At 45.0% G+C, this 14,180-nt stretch overlaps 1 protein-coding gene across 13 annotated transcripts in view; it reads left to right on the forward strand.

The window, feature by feature from the left end:
- Positions 1 to 14,180, forward strand: part of agrn (agrin) — a 523,540-nt gene that overhangs the window by 365,826 nt on the left and 143,534 nt on the right. For all 13 annotated transcript variants that reach the window (XM_073032309.1, XM_073032310.1, XM_073032315.1 and 10 more), the window contains 3 exons: positions 1,149 to 1,373; positions 5,823 to 6,047; positions 8,400 to 8,606. In XM_073032309.1, the coding sequence (XP_072888410.1) occupies positions 1,149 to 1,373; positions 5,823 to 6,047; positions 8,400 to 8,606 (657 nt within the window). The remainder of the gene's footprint in view (positions 1 to 1,148; positions 1,374 to 5,822; positions 6,048 to 8,399; positions 8,607 to 14,180) is intronic.

Raw genomic sequence — 14,180 nt, forward strand, 5'->3', positions numbered from 1 at the left:
ACTCTTAATGAAATATAGCTGCTGTCTTGCCTTCTTTATAGCTGCAATGTTATGTTGAAACCAGGAACTTGAAATTTCTCACTCTCTCTACTTCTGATCCTCAATGAGGAGTGGCTTGTTTTCCCTCGTCTTACCCTTCCTGAAGTGCACAATCAGCCCTTTCAACTTACTGACGTTCAATGCAAGGTTGTTGCTGCAGCACCGTTCAACTAACTGGTATATCTCGCTCCTGTATGCCCCCTCATCTCCATCTGAGATTCTGCCAACAGTGGTTGCATCATCAGCAAGTTTATAGGTGGCATTTGAGACACACAGTCGTGTGTATAGAGAGAGTAGAGCAGTGGGCTAAGCACACACCTCTGAGGTGCACCAGTGTTGACCATCATCGAGGAGGAGATATTATTACCAACCCACAAAGATTGTGGTCTTCCGGTTAGGAAGTCGAGGGTCCAATTGCAGAGGAAGGTACAGAAGCACAGGTTCTGTAGCATATCAATCAGGACTGTGGAAATGATGGTGTTAACCACTGAGCTATGGTCAACGAACAGCATCCTGACATAGGTGTTTGTATTGGCCGTGTGAAGAGCCATTGAGATTGCTTCTGCCATAGACTTATTGTGGCGATAGGTAAATTGCAGTGGGTCCAGGTCCTCGCAGAGGGAGGAGCTGATTCTAGCCACGACCAACCTCTCAAAGCATTTTATCACCGTAGATGAGAGCGCTACTGGATGATAGTCATCAAGGCAGCTCACACTGTGTTTCTTGGGCGCTGGTATAACTGTTGTCCTTTTGAAGCAGGTGTGAGTTTCTGTCCATAGCAGTAAGAGGTTGAAAATGTCCTTGAATACTCCTGGCAGTTGGTTGGCACAAGTTTTCAGAGCCTTACCAGGTATCTAATCTTTTGATTAGTACAAAATAGAAGTCCATTGTAGTGTGAAGTGGTCATAGCAAAAACAATGTGCAGAGTGGTCGAAGTGTTGTGCAGTTGTTTCAAGAACTGAAATGATGAAGGGAAGTCTTTTTACAGACACTGTAGTATAATTCCAATCCACACTGAGCTGAGAGAATAGAAACCCCACAGCCTGAGCCAGAAACCTCAGGCCAGTTGCCCACTTTGCAAGTAAACTCTGTGTTTTTGTGTTGCTCAGGTCTGAAGGATCCGTGCAGCGATGTGACTTGTGGATTCGGCAGCTCCTGCGTCCAGTCGTCCGACGGGCAGTCGGCCAAGTGCATCTGCCCCACCACGTGCAGCGGGCAGCCAGAGAAGGTGGTCTGCGGCAGTGACGGCCAGGACTACCGCAATGAGTGCGAGCTGAATAAGCACGCTTGCGACCATCATCGCAATATCTACAAGAAGTCCGACGGTTTCTGCGGTGAGTCACCGTGACAAGTCCAAGTAACTGGGGAGCAAGGTCACAGTTTTTTGTGATGACATCACTCACCAAACACAATAAGATATTGGAGTAGAATTAAACATTTCCGCCCGTCAAGTCTGCTCCACCATTCCATCATGACTGATTTATGATCCCTCTCAACCCCATTCTCCTGCCTTCTCCCTGTCAGCTTTGATGTCCTTATTAATCTAGTACCTATCAATCTCCACTTTAAGTATACCCACTGATTTTATTCTGTGGCAATGTCCACTGAAGGGTGGAGGCCCAGGGCCCTGCCCTAGATTTGGAGGACTGTCCATGTGTGTATGGGTGGGTCGAAGGGAGAAACGGGGCTGTTTTTTGCTGTTCTGCTGATCATTGTGGGCATGAATGTGTGGTGACACTTGCGGGCTGCCCCCAGGTTGTGTTGTTGTTATCACAAGCTAAGCTTTTCACTGTATGTTTTGGAATTCCACAGACTCACCACCCTCTGGCTAAAGAAATTCCTCCTCAGCCTTGCTCTAAAGGGGCATCCTTCTATTCTGAGGCTGTGCCCTCTGATCCTAGACTCCTCCGCTGTAGGAAACATCCTCTCCACATCCACTCTATTTAAGTCTTTCCAAATTCAATATATTTCAGTCAGAACCTCCTTCGGTCTTCTAAACTCCAGCGGGTATGGGCCGAAAGCCATCAAATGCACCTCATGCATTACCCGAGATCATTTTCCTGATTCTCCTCTGGACACTGTATCTAGGCCTTTCAATATTTGGGAGATTTCAGTGAGATCCCTTCCCATTCCTCTCAATTCAAGCGAGTACGGTGTTCAGAGTGTGAATTATGAGGAGATACCACGTGGTACTGAATGGCGCATCATATTGTGCTGAGCTAAAGAAACTAGTGAATTAAATACCAAACTAACTAATCCCTTCTGCCTTTACAACATTGTATTTGTCTCCACCACCACCCCTGGCAGTGCATCCCAGCCACCCACCACTCCCTGTGTAAAGAACTTCTTGAACTTTCCCCATTTCAGCTTAAATGCATGCCCTGTTAGTGGACACTTCAACCATGGGGAAAAAGTCTGTCTACTCTATCTATGCCTCTCATAATCTTATATACTTTGATCGGGTCTCCCCTGAGCCTCCTCTGCTCCAGAGAAAACAACTCAAGGTTGTCCAGCCTCTGGAATGGGTTGGTAAGAAGATTAGGAGGAGCAGCATCAAACAGCATGGAACCAGGCCGTTTAGCACAACTGGTCTAGGCTGACTGCGTTGTCCAGCGAGCTAGTCCCATCTGTTAATAAATAAGCAACAGTTAAAAGCCACCAATTTATTGATTGATAGAGATGCAGCGTGGGATCAACCCTTCCACGCACTTCGAGCCGCGCCAGGCAGCCATCCCCGATTTAACCCGAGCCTAATTATGGGACAATTTACAATGGTTAATTAACCTACCAACCAGTACATCTTTGGATAGTGGGAGGAAACTGGAGCACCCAGAGGAAATGCACATGGTCACGGGGAGAACGTACAGGTTCCTTACAGGCAGCAGTGGGGACTGAACCCTGGTCGCTGGTACTGTAAAGCATTGTGCTATCCACTACACTACCGTGCCACCCTAAATGTGGCTAATGTGCCTGCCTCAGTCACTATTTCTGGCAGCTCATTCCAAATATGCACCAGTCTCTATCAGCTGTCCCTGATGTCCCTTTCATATTCCTTGCCGCTGACCTTCAACCCATGCAGAACGACCATTTGGAAATGGGATTGATATAGTCAAAAGGCCAGTTCGGTTCCTGTCTTCCTAACATTCCAGGATTCCAAGGCTGACAAATGGCAATAAATCTTTGTTCTTTACTAAATGGTGTCTGTTCACTTGTCTTTGACTTTCCAAGGTTTATTCTATACTGGAGGATATTTATCCAAAGATGCTAGCACAGGACTTTCCATTACCCACTGAGCTCAAAGCTCTAAATTCACACCACGGGCTCTAAGAACTTCTAGGCTGATGCTATTTATGGCCACAAATCACCCAGTCACCTTCTGATGGCCTCATTGTATAGCGACATACTCTGGCAGAGTTCCTGCTTATTGTTGAGCCTACTCTAAGATAGTTCAAAGTTCAATGTAAATTTATAATCACTGTACATATACATCACCTTATACTACATTGAGATTCATTTTCTTTCAGGCATTTACAGGAAAATAAAGAAATAAAATAGAATTTATGAAAAACCGTATATAAACAAGGACTGACAAACACCTGAAGTGCAAAAGAAGCCAAATTGTGCGAATATAATATGTAATACTGAGAAATTGAGCTGTAGAGCCCTTGAAAGTGAGTCTATAGGTTGTGGAATCAGTTCAGTGTTGAGGTGGGTGAGAAGAGAGCATGGCCTGGACGGTGGGGTCCCTGATGATGGATGCTGCTTTCTTATAGTAGCTCTCCTTGTAGATGTCTCTATGGTGTGAAGCGGAATGAGAATAGAAGGTCAAAGTTCAAAAGTTTAAGGTAATTTTATTGTCAAAGTATGTATATGTCGCCTTGAGGTTCATTTTCTTGCAGGCATTCACAGTGGAACAGTGAAATACAATGGATTCAATGAAAAACTACACACAAAGAAACACTGACAAACAACTAATGTTGAAAAGGTGGTGGAAAACAGTCAGCGATTCAAATTAGCAAAATGCTTTACGAAGCAAAACACCTTTATGTTTACGAGAGTTTTAAGACATCATTCAGCCGAGAGGACGAGTTAGCCCTGAACTAAGCAGAAAGGCAAGATTCAATTGATTGGAGTGAATTTCAGAATCAGATTCAAGTTTTTTTTTACCACTGACATATGATAGTTCACACCACCCTGTACACAAGAAAGGAGATGGAGGAGTAATCCACATGGCCCATCAAACCTGCCCTCCCTAGTCAATATGACCAGCCTTGTTTCTGTCTTTGCCTCAGTTCCCTATAGCCCTCAATTGTCCAATCAGCCTCCTTGCCGTCAAAGACAAATATACAGAAAGGTGGCAGAAAAGTGCCAGTAATATCATGAAGGATCCCACCCACCCTGCTCATGGACTGTTTGTCCCAATCCCATCAGGGAGGAGGCTACGTAGCATCCACACCAGGACCACCAGACTCAAAAACAGTTACTTTCCCCAAGCAGTAAGGCTGATCAACACTTGCACCCACTAACCCACCCCTCCACACCTCCAACCACCACTACGTTATCATTTTCTGTCAGTCACCTTATATACAGACACTCCTGTGCCTAGCGTCACTTTATGGACATACAATCAATCTATGTGTATAAGCTATTTTTTAATTTATTTTTGTTTTTTTTGTTATTGTGTTTGGTAGGAATTTTTTTGTACTGCAAAGAAACAATTACTTTGTACTCCTGTACACTTTTGTATAGGAAATGATGTTAAACAATCTTGAATCTCCCACTGCCAGACTCACAGACAGCTTCCATCCCACTGTCATCAGACTCTTGAACGGACCTCTCATATGCTTGAAGTGAATTTTTGATTCCTCCAGTCCACCTCGCTGTGACCTCTGTACCTTATTGTCTCCCTGCACTGCACTTTCTCTGTAACTATAACACTTTATTCTGTATTCTGCTACTGTTTTCCCTTGTTCTACCTCAATGCACTGGGTAATGAATTATGTATATGAACAGTATGCAAGGCAGGTTTTTCACTGTATCTCGGTACATACTACAGTTATAAACCAATTCACCCGTGTGGTTGGTACAAAGATTATTCTCAGTGCATGTGACAATAACATATCGACAAGTGTCAATCTGTTTTCTACACGAATAGACACTCAGTGGCCGCTTTATTACATACCACCTGTACCTAATAACGTGGCCACTGAGTGTACGTTCATGGTCTTCTGCTGCTGTAGCCCATCCGCATCAAGGTTTGACATGCAATGCATTCAGAGATGCTCTTCTGCACACCACTGTTGTAACGTGTGGTTATTTGAGTTACTGTCACCTTCCCGTCAGCTTGAAGCAGTCTGGTCATTCTCCTCTGACCTCTCTCATTAACAAGGTGTTTTCACCCACAGAACTGCCGTTGACAATGTTTTTTTGGTTTTTGCACTATTCTCTGTAAACTCTAGAGATTGTTGTGCATGAAAATCCCAGGAAATCAGCAGTTTCTGAGATACTCAAACCACCCTGTCCAGTACCAACAATCATTCCATGGTCAAAGTCACTCAGATCGCATTTCTTCCCCATTCTGATGTTTGGTCTGAACAACAACTGAACCTCTTGACCATGTCTGCATGCTTTTATACATTGAGTTGCTGCCGTATGATTGGCTGATTAGATATTTGCATTAACGAGCAGGTGTACCTAATAAAGTGGCCACTGAGTGTACTTCCCAGGCAGGAACGACATGGGGACCCTCACTAATCTTTTCAGGTTTACTGTGTTGCCCACAGACCCCTGCAAAGACGCTCAGAGTGACCTGAACCAGGCGTGCCGAGTACAGCCAAGAATCCGCAAGCCCGAGGTGCTGTCGCGACCGGAGAGCTGCCCGAAGGAGGACAGGCCCGTCTGCGCCGATGACGGTCAGACCTACGACAGCATGTGCGTCATGGAGAGGGTGGGCGCTCTCAAAGGCATCCATCTCCAGAGGATTCGCTTCGGACCCTGCCTGCCCAGAGGTGAGCAGTCAGACCATGAGACATAGGAGCAGAATTAGTGTAACGCTCACAGAATGCTGGCGATCACAGCAGGTCAGGCAGCATATTGGGATAGGAATAAAGAGTTGACATGTGGGGCCGAGACTTCTCATCAGGAATGAGCAGCAGTAGTTTGACCATTCAGGCGTTGAGTCTGCTCCACCATTCTCTCACGACTGGGCATCTCAACCCCATCCTCTTGCCGTCTCCCTGTAACCATAGACGTCCATACTAATCAAAAACCTGTCAATATACCCTGTAACTTGGCCTCCACAGCCATCTTTGACAGTGAATTCCACAGATTCGCCACCTCTGGCTAAAGAGATTCCTCCTCATCGCTGTTCTAAATGGACGTCCCTCTATTCTGATGGTGTGCCCTCTGGTCCTAGACTCCCCCATTATAGGGAACATCCTCTCCATATCCACTCTATCCAGGCCTTTCAACATTCAATAGCTTTCAATGAGGTCCCTCCTCATTCTTCTAAACTCCAGTATGTACAGGCCCAGAGCCATCAAACGTTCCTCATGCATCACCCCTTTCATTCCTGGGATCATTCTCATGAACCTCCTTTGGGCCCTCTCCAATGCCAGCATGCCCTTGTGCCAAGGGGCATAAAACTGCTCACAATACTCCCAAGTGTGGGCTGACCAATGCTTATAAAACCTCAGCTTTTGGGGTTGATTTGGCTTAACAAACGGTCCTGAGTTCTATTTCAGCACTTAATCAGATGATTAAACTTTAGCCTTTTGACAAATTTCACAACAGAAGACCCTAGTTGTCTGTGCTTCCCTCAAAACTTATTTTCTCACTGGCCTGAAGCCAAACTAGTTACAGGAGGTGAGCTTGCTGTAGAATTTGTTCGCAAGAAGTGGCTGACCTTGAGAAAGTCACACCAAGAAGGGCTGTTCCCAAGGAGTAAGTGCTAATATTGCAGCAATTATTTTCAGTGCGGCTGGTATTCCCCACCACCCCAGGGGCAACAGGGTCAACAGCAGAACAATGTATTGGAGTTAACAACGAGCTTCCCATATCCAAAGGGAAAGAACTAACCGTATAGACTTTAACCATCTTCCACCGGTCACTGGTTTTAAATTTCTGGATTTATTGAACTTAGTTTCTTAGCCTGCTGGATTTTAATTTAAAACATGAGACTGATGTTGCGGAACTTTAAGACCTGAGTTATAGGTAAAGGTTGAATAGTTGAGTTGTTCTCCAATCTTGGCATTCCAATTGCAAACATTTCGTTGACATACGAGGGGCACCATCAGTGCACTTTAATTTGTGATCTGTCCTCCGAATGCTTGGATTTTCAATCAGCTGATTGGTCGTTATTACGGAAACTCAGTTGTGATGTCGGAAGTGGATCTCATTGCTGATTGGTTGTGTGGCAAACTCTGTGCATTGTGGTCTGGAATTTTGCCTGCATCAGCTAATATATAGGATGGAGATCTACGTGTGCTTACAGAATTGTTTGAGAAAACAATGCTTCTCGGAATTCTCTTGCATGCTGCGTGCTCCATGACGTAAAATGATGCCCAGTCCAATTTATGCCCCTCTCGAACTTAATGGGTAGTGACTAGAGAGAGTTGGCCATCCTACTTCATAGCCATGTAGATCGAGACCACAATGTACCAGAGTTCGCCACACATCCAATCAGCGACAAGATTCCCTCCTTATATCACAACTGAGTTTCCGTAATGATGACCAATCAGTCTATAAAGGCCAAGCATTCAAAGGACACGCCACAAATTAACAGTGTGCTGATGATGTCTTCTCGTATGGTGACAAAACATTTGCAAGTAAATTGCCAAGATCGGAGAACAGCTCAACCCAACCATCAACCACCTGAGCTACACATTTTCCGAGTTATTTCCAAAGGTTAAATAGGTTAGGGCTATATTCACTGGAGCGCAGGAGAATGGGGGGGGGGGATCATACAGCTGTGTACAAAACTATGAGGGATATAGAAAAGTTGAATGGTTTGGGTAAGATGAGAACCAGAAATCATAGGTTTAGGGTGGAAAGTGAAATATTGAAGGGAACCTGAGGGGTAACTTTGTCACTCAGAGGGTAGAGCAAGTGTAGAATGGGCAGCCAGTGAAAGTGGTGGATGCAGGTTCGATTCCAACCTGTAGGAGATGTTGGCATAAGCACACGGATGGGAAGGGTGTGGAGGACTCTGGTCCATGGGACTAGGCAGAATTGCAGTTTGGCACAGGTTAGATGGGCTGAAGGGCCTTTCTTTGCTGTAGTGCGCTATGACACTATGACTGTATCTTTGCCATTAGACACACCACCGTGGGGTTAATATCTGCTCGCTCTCTTGGTTACAGACAAGTGTCAGGAAGAGTGCAAGTTCAACGCCGTGTGCCTCAACCTACGGGGGAGCGTCCGCTGCTCGTGTGACCGCATCGTCTGCGACGGGGCCTACAAGCCCGTGTGTGGTCAGAACAGCCAGAGCTACAACAACGACTGTGAACGTCAGCAAGCAGAGTGCCTGGGGCAGACATACATCCCAGTCAAGCACCAGGGCCCTTGCGGTAAGCAGCATTGAAGCCTTGCTGCCCAGTCGCCCTGCCTGGATGTGCAGCTCTGCCGTAACAATGCCGCGTGCAATGTTGCTTTGTTGTGACTTCGAGAAATGATCCTTCCTTTCTGTTCTCAATGTTGTCTTCTCAACTCAGTCAGAGTAACGTTGCTGTGAAGTTCCTGTTCTCCATATTTCCATTTCCCTTCTGAACCCATCTTCCATCTTGTCTGATTTGTGCATGTCCGCCACCCTTGGTAGTGCCAGACCACATTCCGTACCCGTGCCGCCTTTTCGAGAGTGTCTTGTTTCGTTTGTTTCAAATGTGTTTTCTCGTATGCAGTGTCTGACTGGTGACCACCTCTCTTTGTCTTGTCTGGGAAGCTATCCGATCAGAGTCAGAGCGGCGCATCACTCTCTCTGCGAGTTCGACCTCTGACCTTACCCGTGAGGGCTCTTCGGACCTTGAATATGACCTTACCGGACCAGGGTCAGGAGAAGTTGTCACGTGAGGGGAAAGGTCAGGCTGTCCCCTGACAGAAAAGGATTTGCGTTGCAGTATATAACTTCCTCAACTGGAAAATGAAATGATGGTAAAAAAGGAAGCCATCAGAACCCCACCCTTTCGTTATAGGACACTAGAACACTTCTTTTCTCAGTATAAGACCTCTCGATCACTTATAATGAATTATGATGTTTCTAAAGTTGTGAATTATTACATCATCTTTCCACTAATATGACCCCAAGCTATTGAAGTGTTTTGTCTCCTGTGTTCTGCATCACCTCCCCCTAGGTCCCCTCCTCCTTCCTTTTCTCCTATGGTCCACTCTCCTCTCTAATCATATTCCCTCATCTACAGTCCTTGACCTTTCCCACCCATCTGGCTTTTTCTAATCACCTTCAAGCTATTCTTCTTCTCCTCCCCCCCCATCTCTTTATACTGGTGTCTTCCCCCTTCCTCTCAGTCATGAAGAAGGGTCTCAGCCCATAATGTCAACTGTTTATGCATTGCCATAGATGCTGACTGACCTGCTGAGTTCCTGCAGCATTTTGTGTGTGTTGCTTCAGTTGGATTGGTTTGTGTCATAAAGCTGTACTTCCTTGTGTTTTTATTCTTATAATGGCACAGAAGGAGGCTATTAGGCCCATCAGGTCCCTGCTGCTCCCAGTCTCATTCCCCCTTGTCTTTTCAAAGTTCAAAATAAGTTTATACAGTATATATCACCATATATACCTGAAGGTTCATTTTCTTGCAAGAATTCACAGTAGAATTATTTTCCTGTATTCCTGCAATGTTTGCTTTCTGATATTGCTGTCTACTCCTGTGGATTCTTTCTGACATTAACTTACATGACAGGGCACTTACAGTAGCCAGTTAGCCTGCTAGTGTACCATTGGGATGAAGGTGAGAACCATAATGGCCGTGAGAAGACCAGTGGTTGCATCTGCAAGTTCTGCACATGCAGCCCATGAGACGAGGATCAAGCAGGAGTCTCTGCGACTGAGAGAGAGCATTGACACTCATCGGGTCATACAGTACAGAAAATGGCAAGCTCTGTTCAAAGTTCAAAATAAATTCATTATCAAGGTATGTATACCTCACCATATACCACCTTGAAACTGATTTTCTTGCAGGTATTTACAGGAGAATAAAGAAATACAATAGAACTTATGAAAACCAATACATAAGAAAGACTGACAAATGACTAATGTGCAAAAGAATATAAATTGTGCAAATAATAACTAAATACTACTGGGAACATGAGTTGTAGAGTCCTTGAGAGTGAGTCCATAGGTTGTGGAATCAGTTCAGTGTTGAGGTGAGTGAGGTTATCCACACTGTTCCAGGATCCTGATGATTGAGGGTAATAACTGTTCCTGAACCGGGTGGTGTGGGAACTAACACTCCTGGAGGGTGGGGTTCCTGTGATGATGAATGTTGCTTTCTTGTGTCAGCACTCCTTTTAGGTGTATTCAGTTGCGGGATGGGCTTCACCCGTGATGGTAAAGGAGCCTGGTGGTTGATGGTAATGACTGTTGCTGCACCTGGTGGTGTGGGACCTGAGGCTCCTGTACCTCCTTCCCAATGGTAGCAGCAGTATCAGGGATTAATACTGAAGGCCAAAGGTTCAACGGTTCAATTTAATATCAGAGAATGTATACAGTATACAACCTGAAATCCTTACTCTTCGATTCAATGGTAGGGAGGGTTTCACCTGTTATAGTTGTCGGGTAATAACTGTTCCTGAATCTGATGGAGGTGGCAGCAGATAATTAGCAGGGGCTGGGTTCAAATAGATGAAAACAACAGAAATGATTGATGTGATTTTTAAACATTTCGGTGAATTTATTAGTTGAGACGATTCTGTTCCTGTCCCTGGTCTTGTACAGAACACTTGTATGGTAATGTCTTGACAGATGGGAAAATGAAACTCCGCTGCCCTCAGATTGGTATCAAACTGGGCCAGCAAATATTCACTCTTGCCTGAAATCGGAGCCTCAATCTAATTAGAGGCTCCAGTTCTAATCCAGCCAAGCTTTATGGCTCTGTATTCTGATCCAAGTGAGTGGCTAGGGCTCCCAGGATGGTAGTGGGTCACCCGTGATGTTCGCCTTGTGCCAGATTGCTTTCCGTCAGATAATCCCAAATTGCCAGGGTGCCAGTCACAAAGAATGTTTTATAAGTACAGACAAGATCAGTGTTGAGGGATTTTGACAGCGCAGCAAGAAAATATACAAGTGTGCATTTATGCTTTGTTATCTCAGCATTGTTCAGAAGCATTAAAGCAAGAAATAGCCAAATGTTCTCTTGAGCTTGTGTTCACGGCATATCACATACCCTGTCTCCTTTCTCAGCCAATCCCCAAATCCCTGATAACCTGATAATTAACAATCTCACACTTGTGTGTTCTAAACCCACGGAAGGTGCGACAGCGTGACGCTATTACAGTGCCAGTGACCCGGGTTCAGTCCCACCACAGTGTGCAAGGGGTTTGCATGCTCTCCCTGTAACTGTGTGGGTTCCCTCCGCGTGCTCCAGTTTCCAACTGCATTCCAAAGGCGTAGGTTAATTGGTCAGATGTGCATAGTTGGGCAGTGTGGCCTCGTTGGGCCATGAAGAACTGTTACCATGTTGGATCTCTAAAAGATAACACTCAAACCCCCGAACAGGAGAAAATTCCAAAGATTTAAATTCATGGGCCTTTATAGCACAGCAACAGGTCCTTCTGCAAGTCAAGTCCATGCCTGCCTGGTCTTCTGCCTAGACCCATCTATCTACACCTGAACCATGGCCCTTTATTCCCCTTCTATCCATGTACAGGTACCTATCCAAATGACTCTGAGATGTTGCAATCAAACCTGCATCCACCACATCGACTGGCAGCTCGTTCCACATTCTCACCACACTCAAATTGAAGAAATTCCCTCTTAGATTCCCCTTTCACCTTTAACCTGTGATGGGAAAGAGCCTGCTTGCATTCATCCTGTCTATCGTCATCATCATCATCATCATGTGCTGTGTCGTATGACGTGGGCAATCATGGTCTATTGACCATGATGGTTCTTGGCAAATTTTTCCACAGAATTGGCTTGCCATTGACTTCTTCTGTGCGTGGTCTTTACAAGACGGGTGACCCCAGTCATTATCAATACTCTTCAGAGATTGTCTGCCTGGCATCAGTGGTCACATAACCAGGACTTGTGATATGCACCAACTCCTCATACGACCATCCACCACCTGCCCCTATGCCACACCTTGTCCAAGGGTGACCTGCAGACAAGTAGTGGGAAGAAGTGTTTTACACCTCCTTTGGTAGAAACGTATCTCCACTCCACCACCCACATCCTATCTATACCCCTCATAATTTTGTATATCTCTGTAAGATCTCCCTGAATTCCTGTAACAACCATCTGGTGAAGAACCTTGGCTTTGGCTCAATCCCACATGAGCAATTCCGATCCTGAGAATGTAGCCAACTTTCTCCAAGGAGTAAACAGTATTCTGCAGCAACTTGCCAATCCCTCGTGAAATGAGTCACCTCTCAATCTGAAGTGAATGTAATTCACTTCCCTCGATCTCTTCTTTGTAAGACAATCCTCTCATCTCTGTGAATCACACTGTTTTCATATATTTTTTTTTAAAGAAAAAGTTCAATTTTAAACCCTCTTTAGTTAAGTTGTTTGTTTGTTGTGAAAATAGACAGCATTTCACGTTATGTTATTGCATCCCCACCATCAGTAACCCTGTGGAGGGTGATGTAGGAGGGAAGGGCTAAATTAATCTTGGAACAGGTTAAAGGGTCAGCACAACATTGTGGGCCAAAGGGCCTGTACTCTGCTGTAGTGTTCTATGTTCGATGACATGTAAGTTAATTGGCATACAGAGATACAGTATAAGAGGATTGTGAGTCAGGATTACAGATAAGGAGGGGTGAGACAAAATAAGGATTTGAACACAAGGATAAAAAATTTAATTTTAATTGAGGCATTGCTTGTTAAATAGCCGGTGGGGAGTAACGAAGACAAAGTGGGCAAATGTGATATACAAGTTTTTGAATGAAGTAACTCAGTGCAGCAGAGGTCTGGTGGGAAACCTTCATGAATTGACAGTCTCGAGTAAACAGTTCTCTGTTCAGGGCAGTGGCAGAAGTTCCATATTTGCTAATTGAGTGTAGTGTCCGTGGTTCCCGAATCCTTTCAAAGAATAGAGAACACTACAACACAGTACAGACCCTTCAGCCCAAGATGTTGTGCCAACTTTTTAACCTACTCCAAGATCAATCTAACTCTTCCTCCATTTTTGTTTCCTTATCAAAGAGACTCTTAAGTGTTCCTAATATCTCTGCCTCTACCACCCACCACTCGGTGTGAAAAACCTACCTTTACATCTTCCCTTGTACTCGCCTCCAATCACCTTAAAGTTATGCCCCCTCGCATTAGCCAGGTGGTGCAGTAGTGCAGTGGTTAGCACAACGCTTTACAGTACAAGTAACCCGGGTTCATTTCCTGCCACTCTCTGTAAGGGGTCCGTACGTTCTCCCCATGACTGCATGGGTTTCCTTCCACGGTCCAAAGACATACCAGTTAGTAGGTTAATTGGTCATTGTAAATTGTGCTATGATAAGGCTAGCGTTATATCAGGGGTTGCTGGTCAGTGTGGCTCTAAGGGTCGGAAGGGTCTACTCTGCACTGAATCCCAATAAATAAATAAATTTATGCCCTTGGAGAAAGTATCTGGCTGACAACTCAACCTAAAGCCTCTTAGCAGCTTGTACACCTCTATCAAGTTACCTCTCATCTTCCCGCTGTCCAAAGCCTTAGCTCATAGGACATGTTCTCCAATCCAGACAGCACCTGGTAAATCAGCTCTGCACCCTCTCTAAAGTTTCCACATCCTTCTTATAATAAGGGAACTAGAACTGAACACAATATTCCAAGTGTAGTCTAACCAGAGTCCTGTAGAGCTGCAACGTTACCTTACGGTTGTTGAACCCAATCCCCTAACTGATGATTCAGATTCAGTTTATTGTCATTTAGAAACCACAAGTGCAATGCAGTTAAGAAATGAGACAACGTTCTCCGGAAT

This window comes from Hemitrygon akajei, chromosome 29 (genome assembly GCF_048418815.1).
Source record: "Hemitrygon akajei chromosome 29, sHemAka1.3, whole genome shotgun sequence".
In the NCBI taxonomy this organism is placed as follows: Eukaryota; Metazoa; Chordata; class Chondrichthyes; order Myliobatiformes; family Dasyatidae; genus Hemitrygon; species Hemitrygon akajei.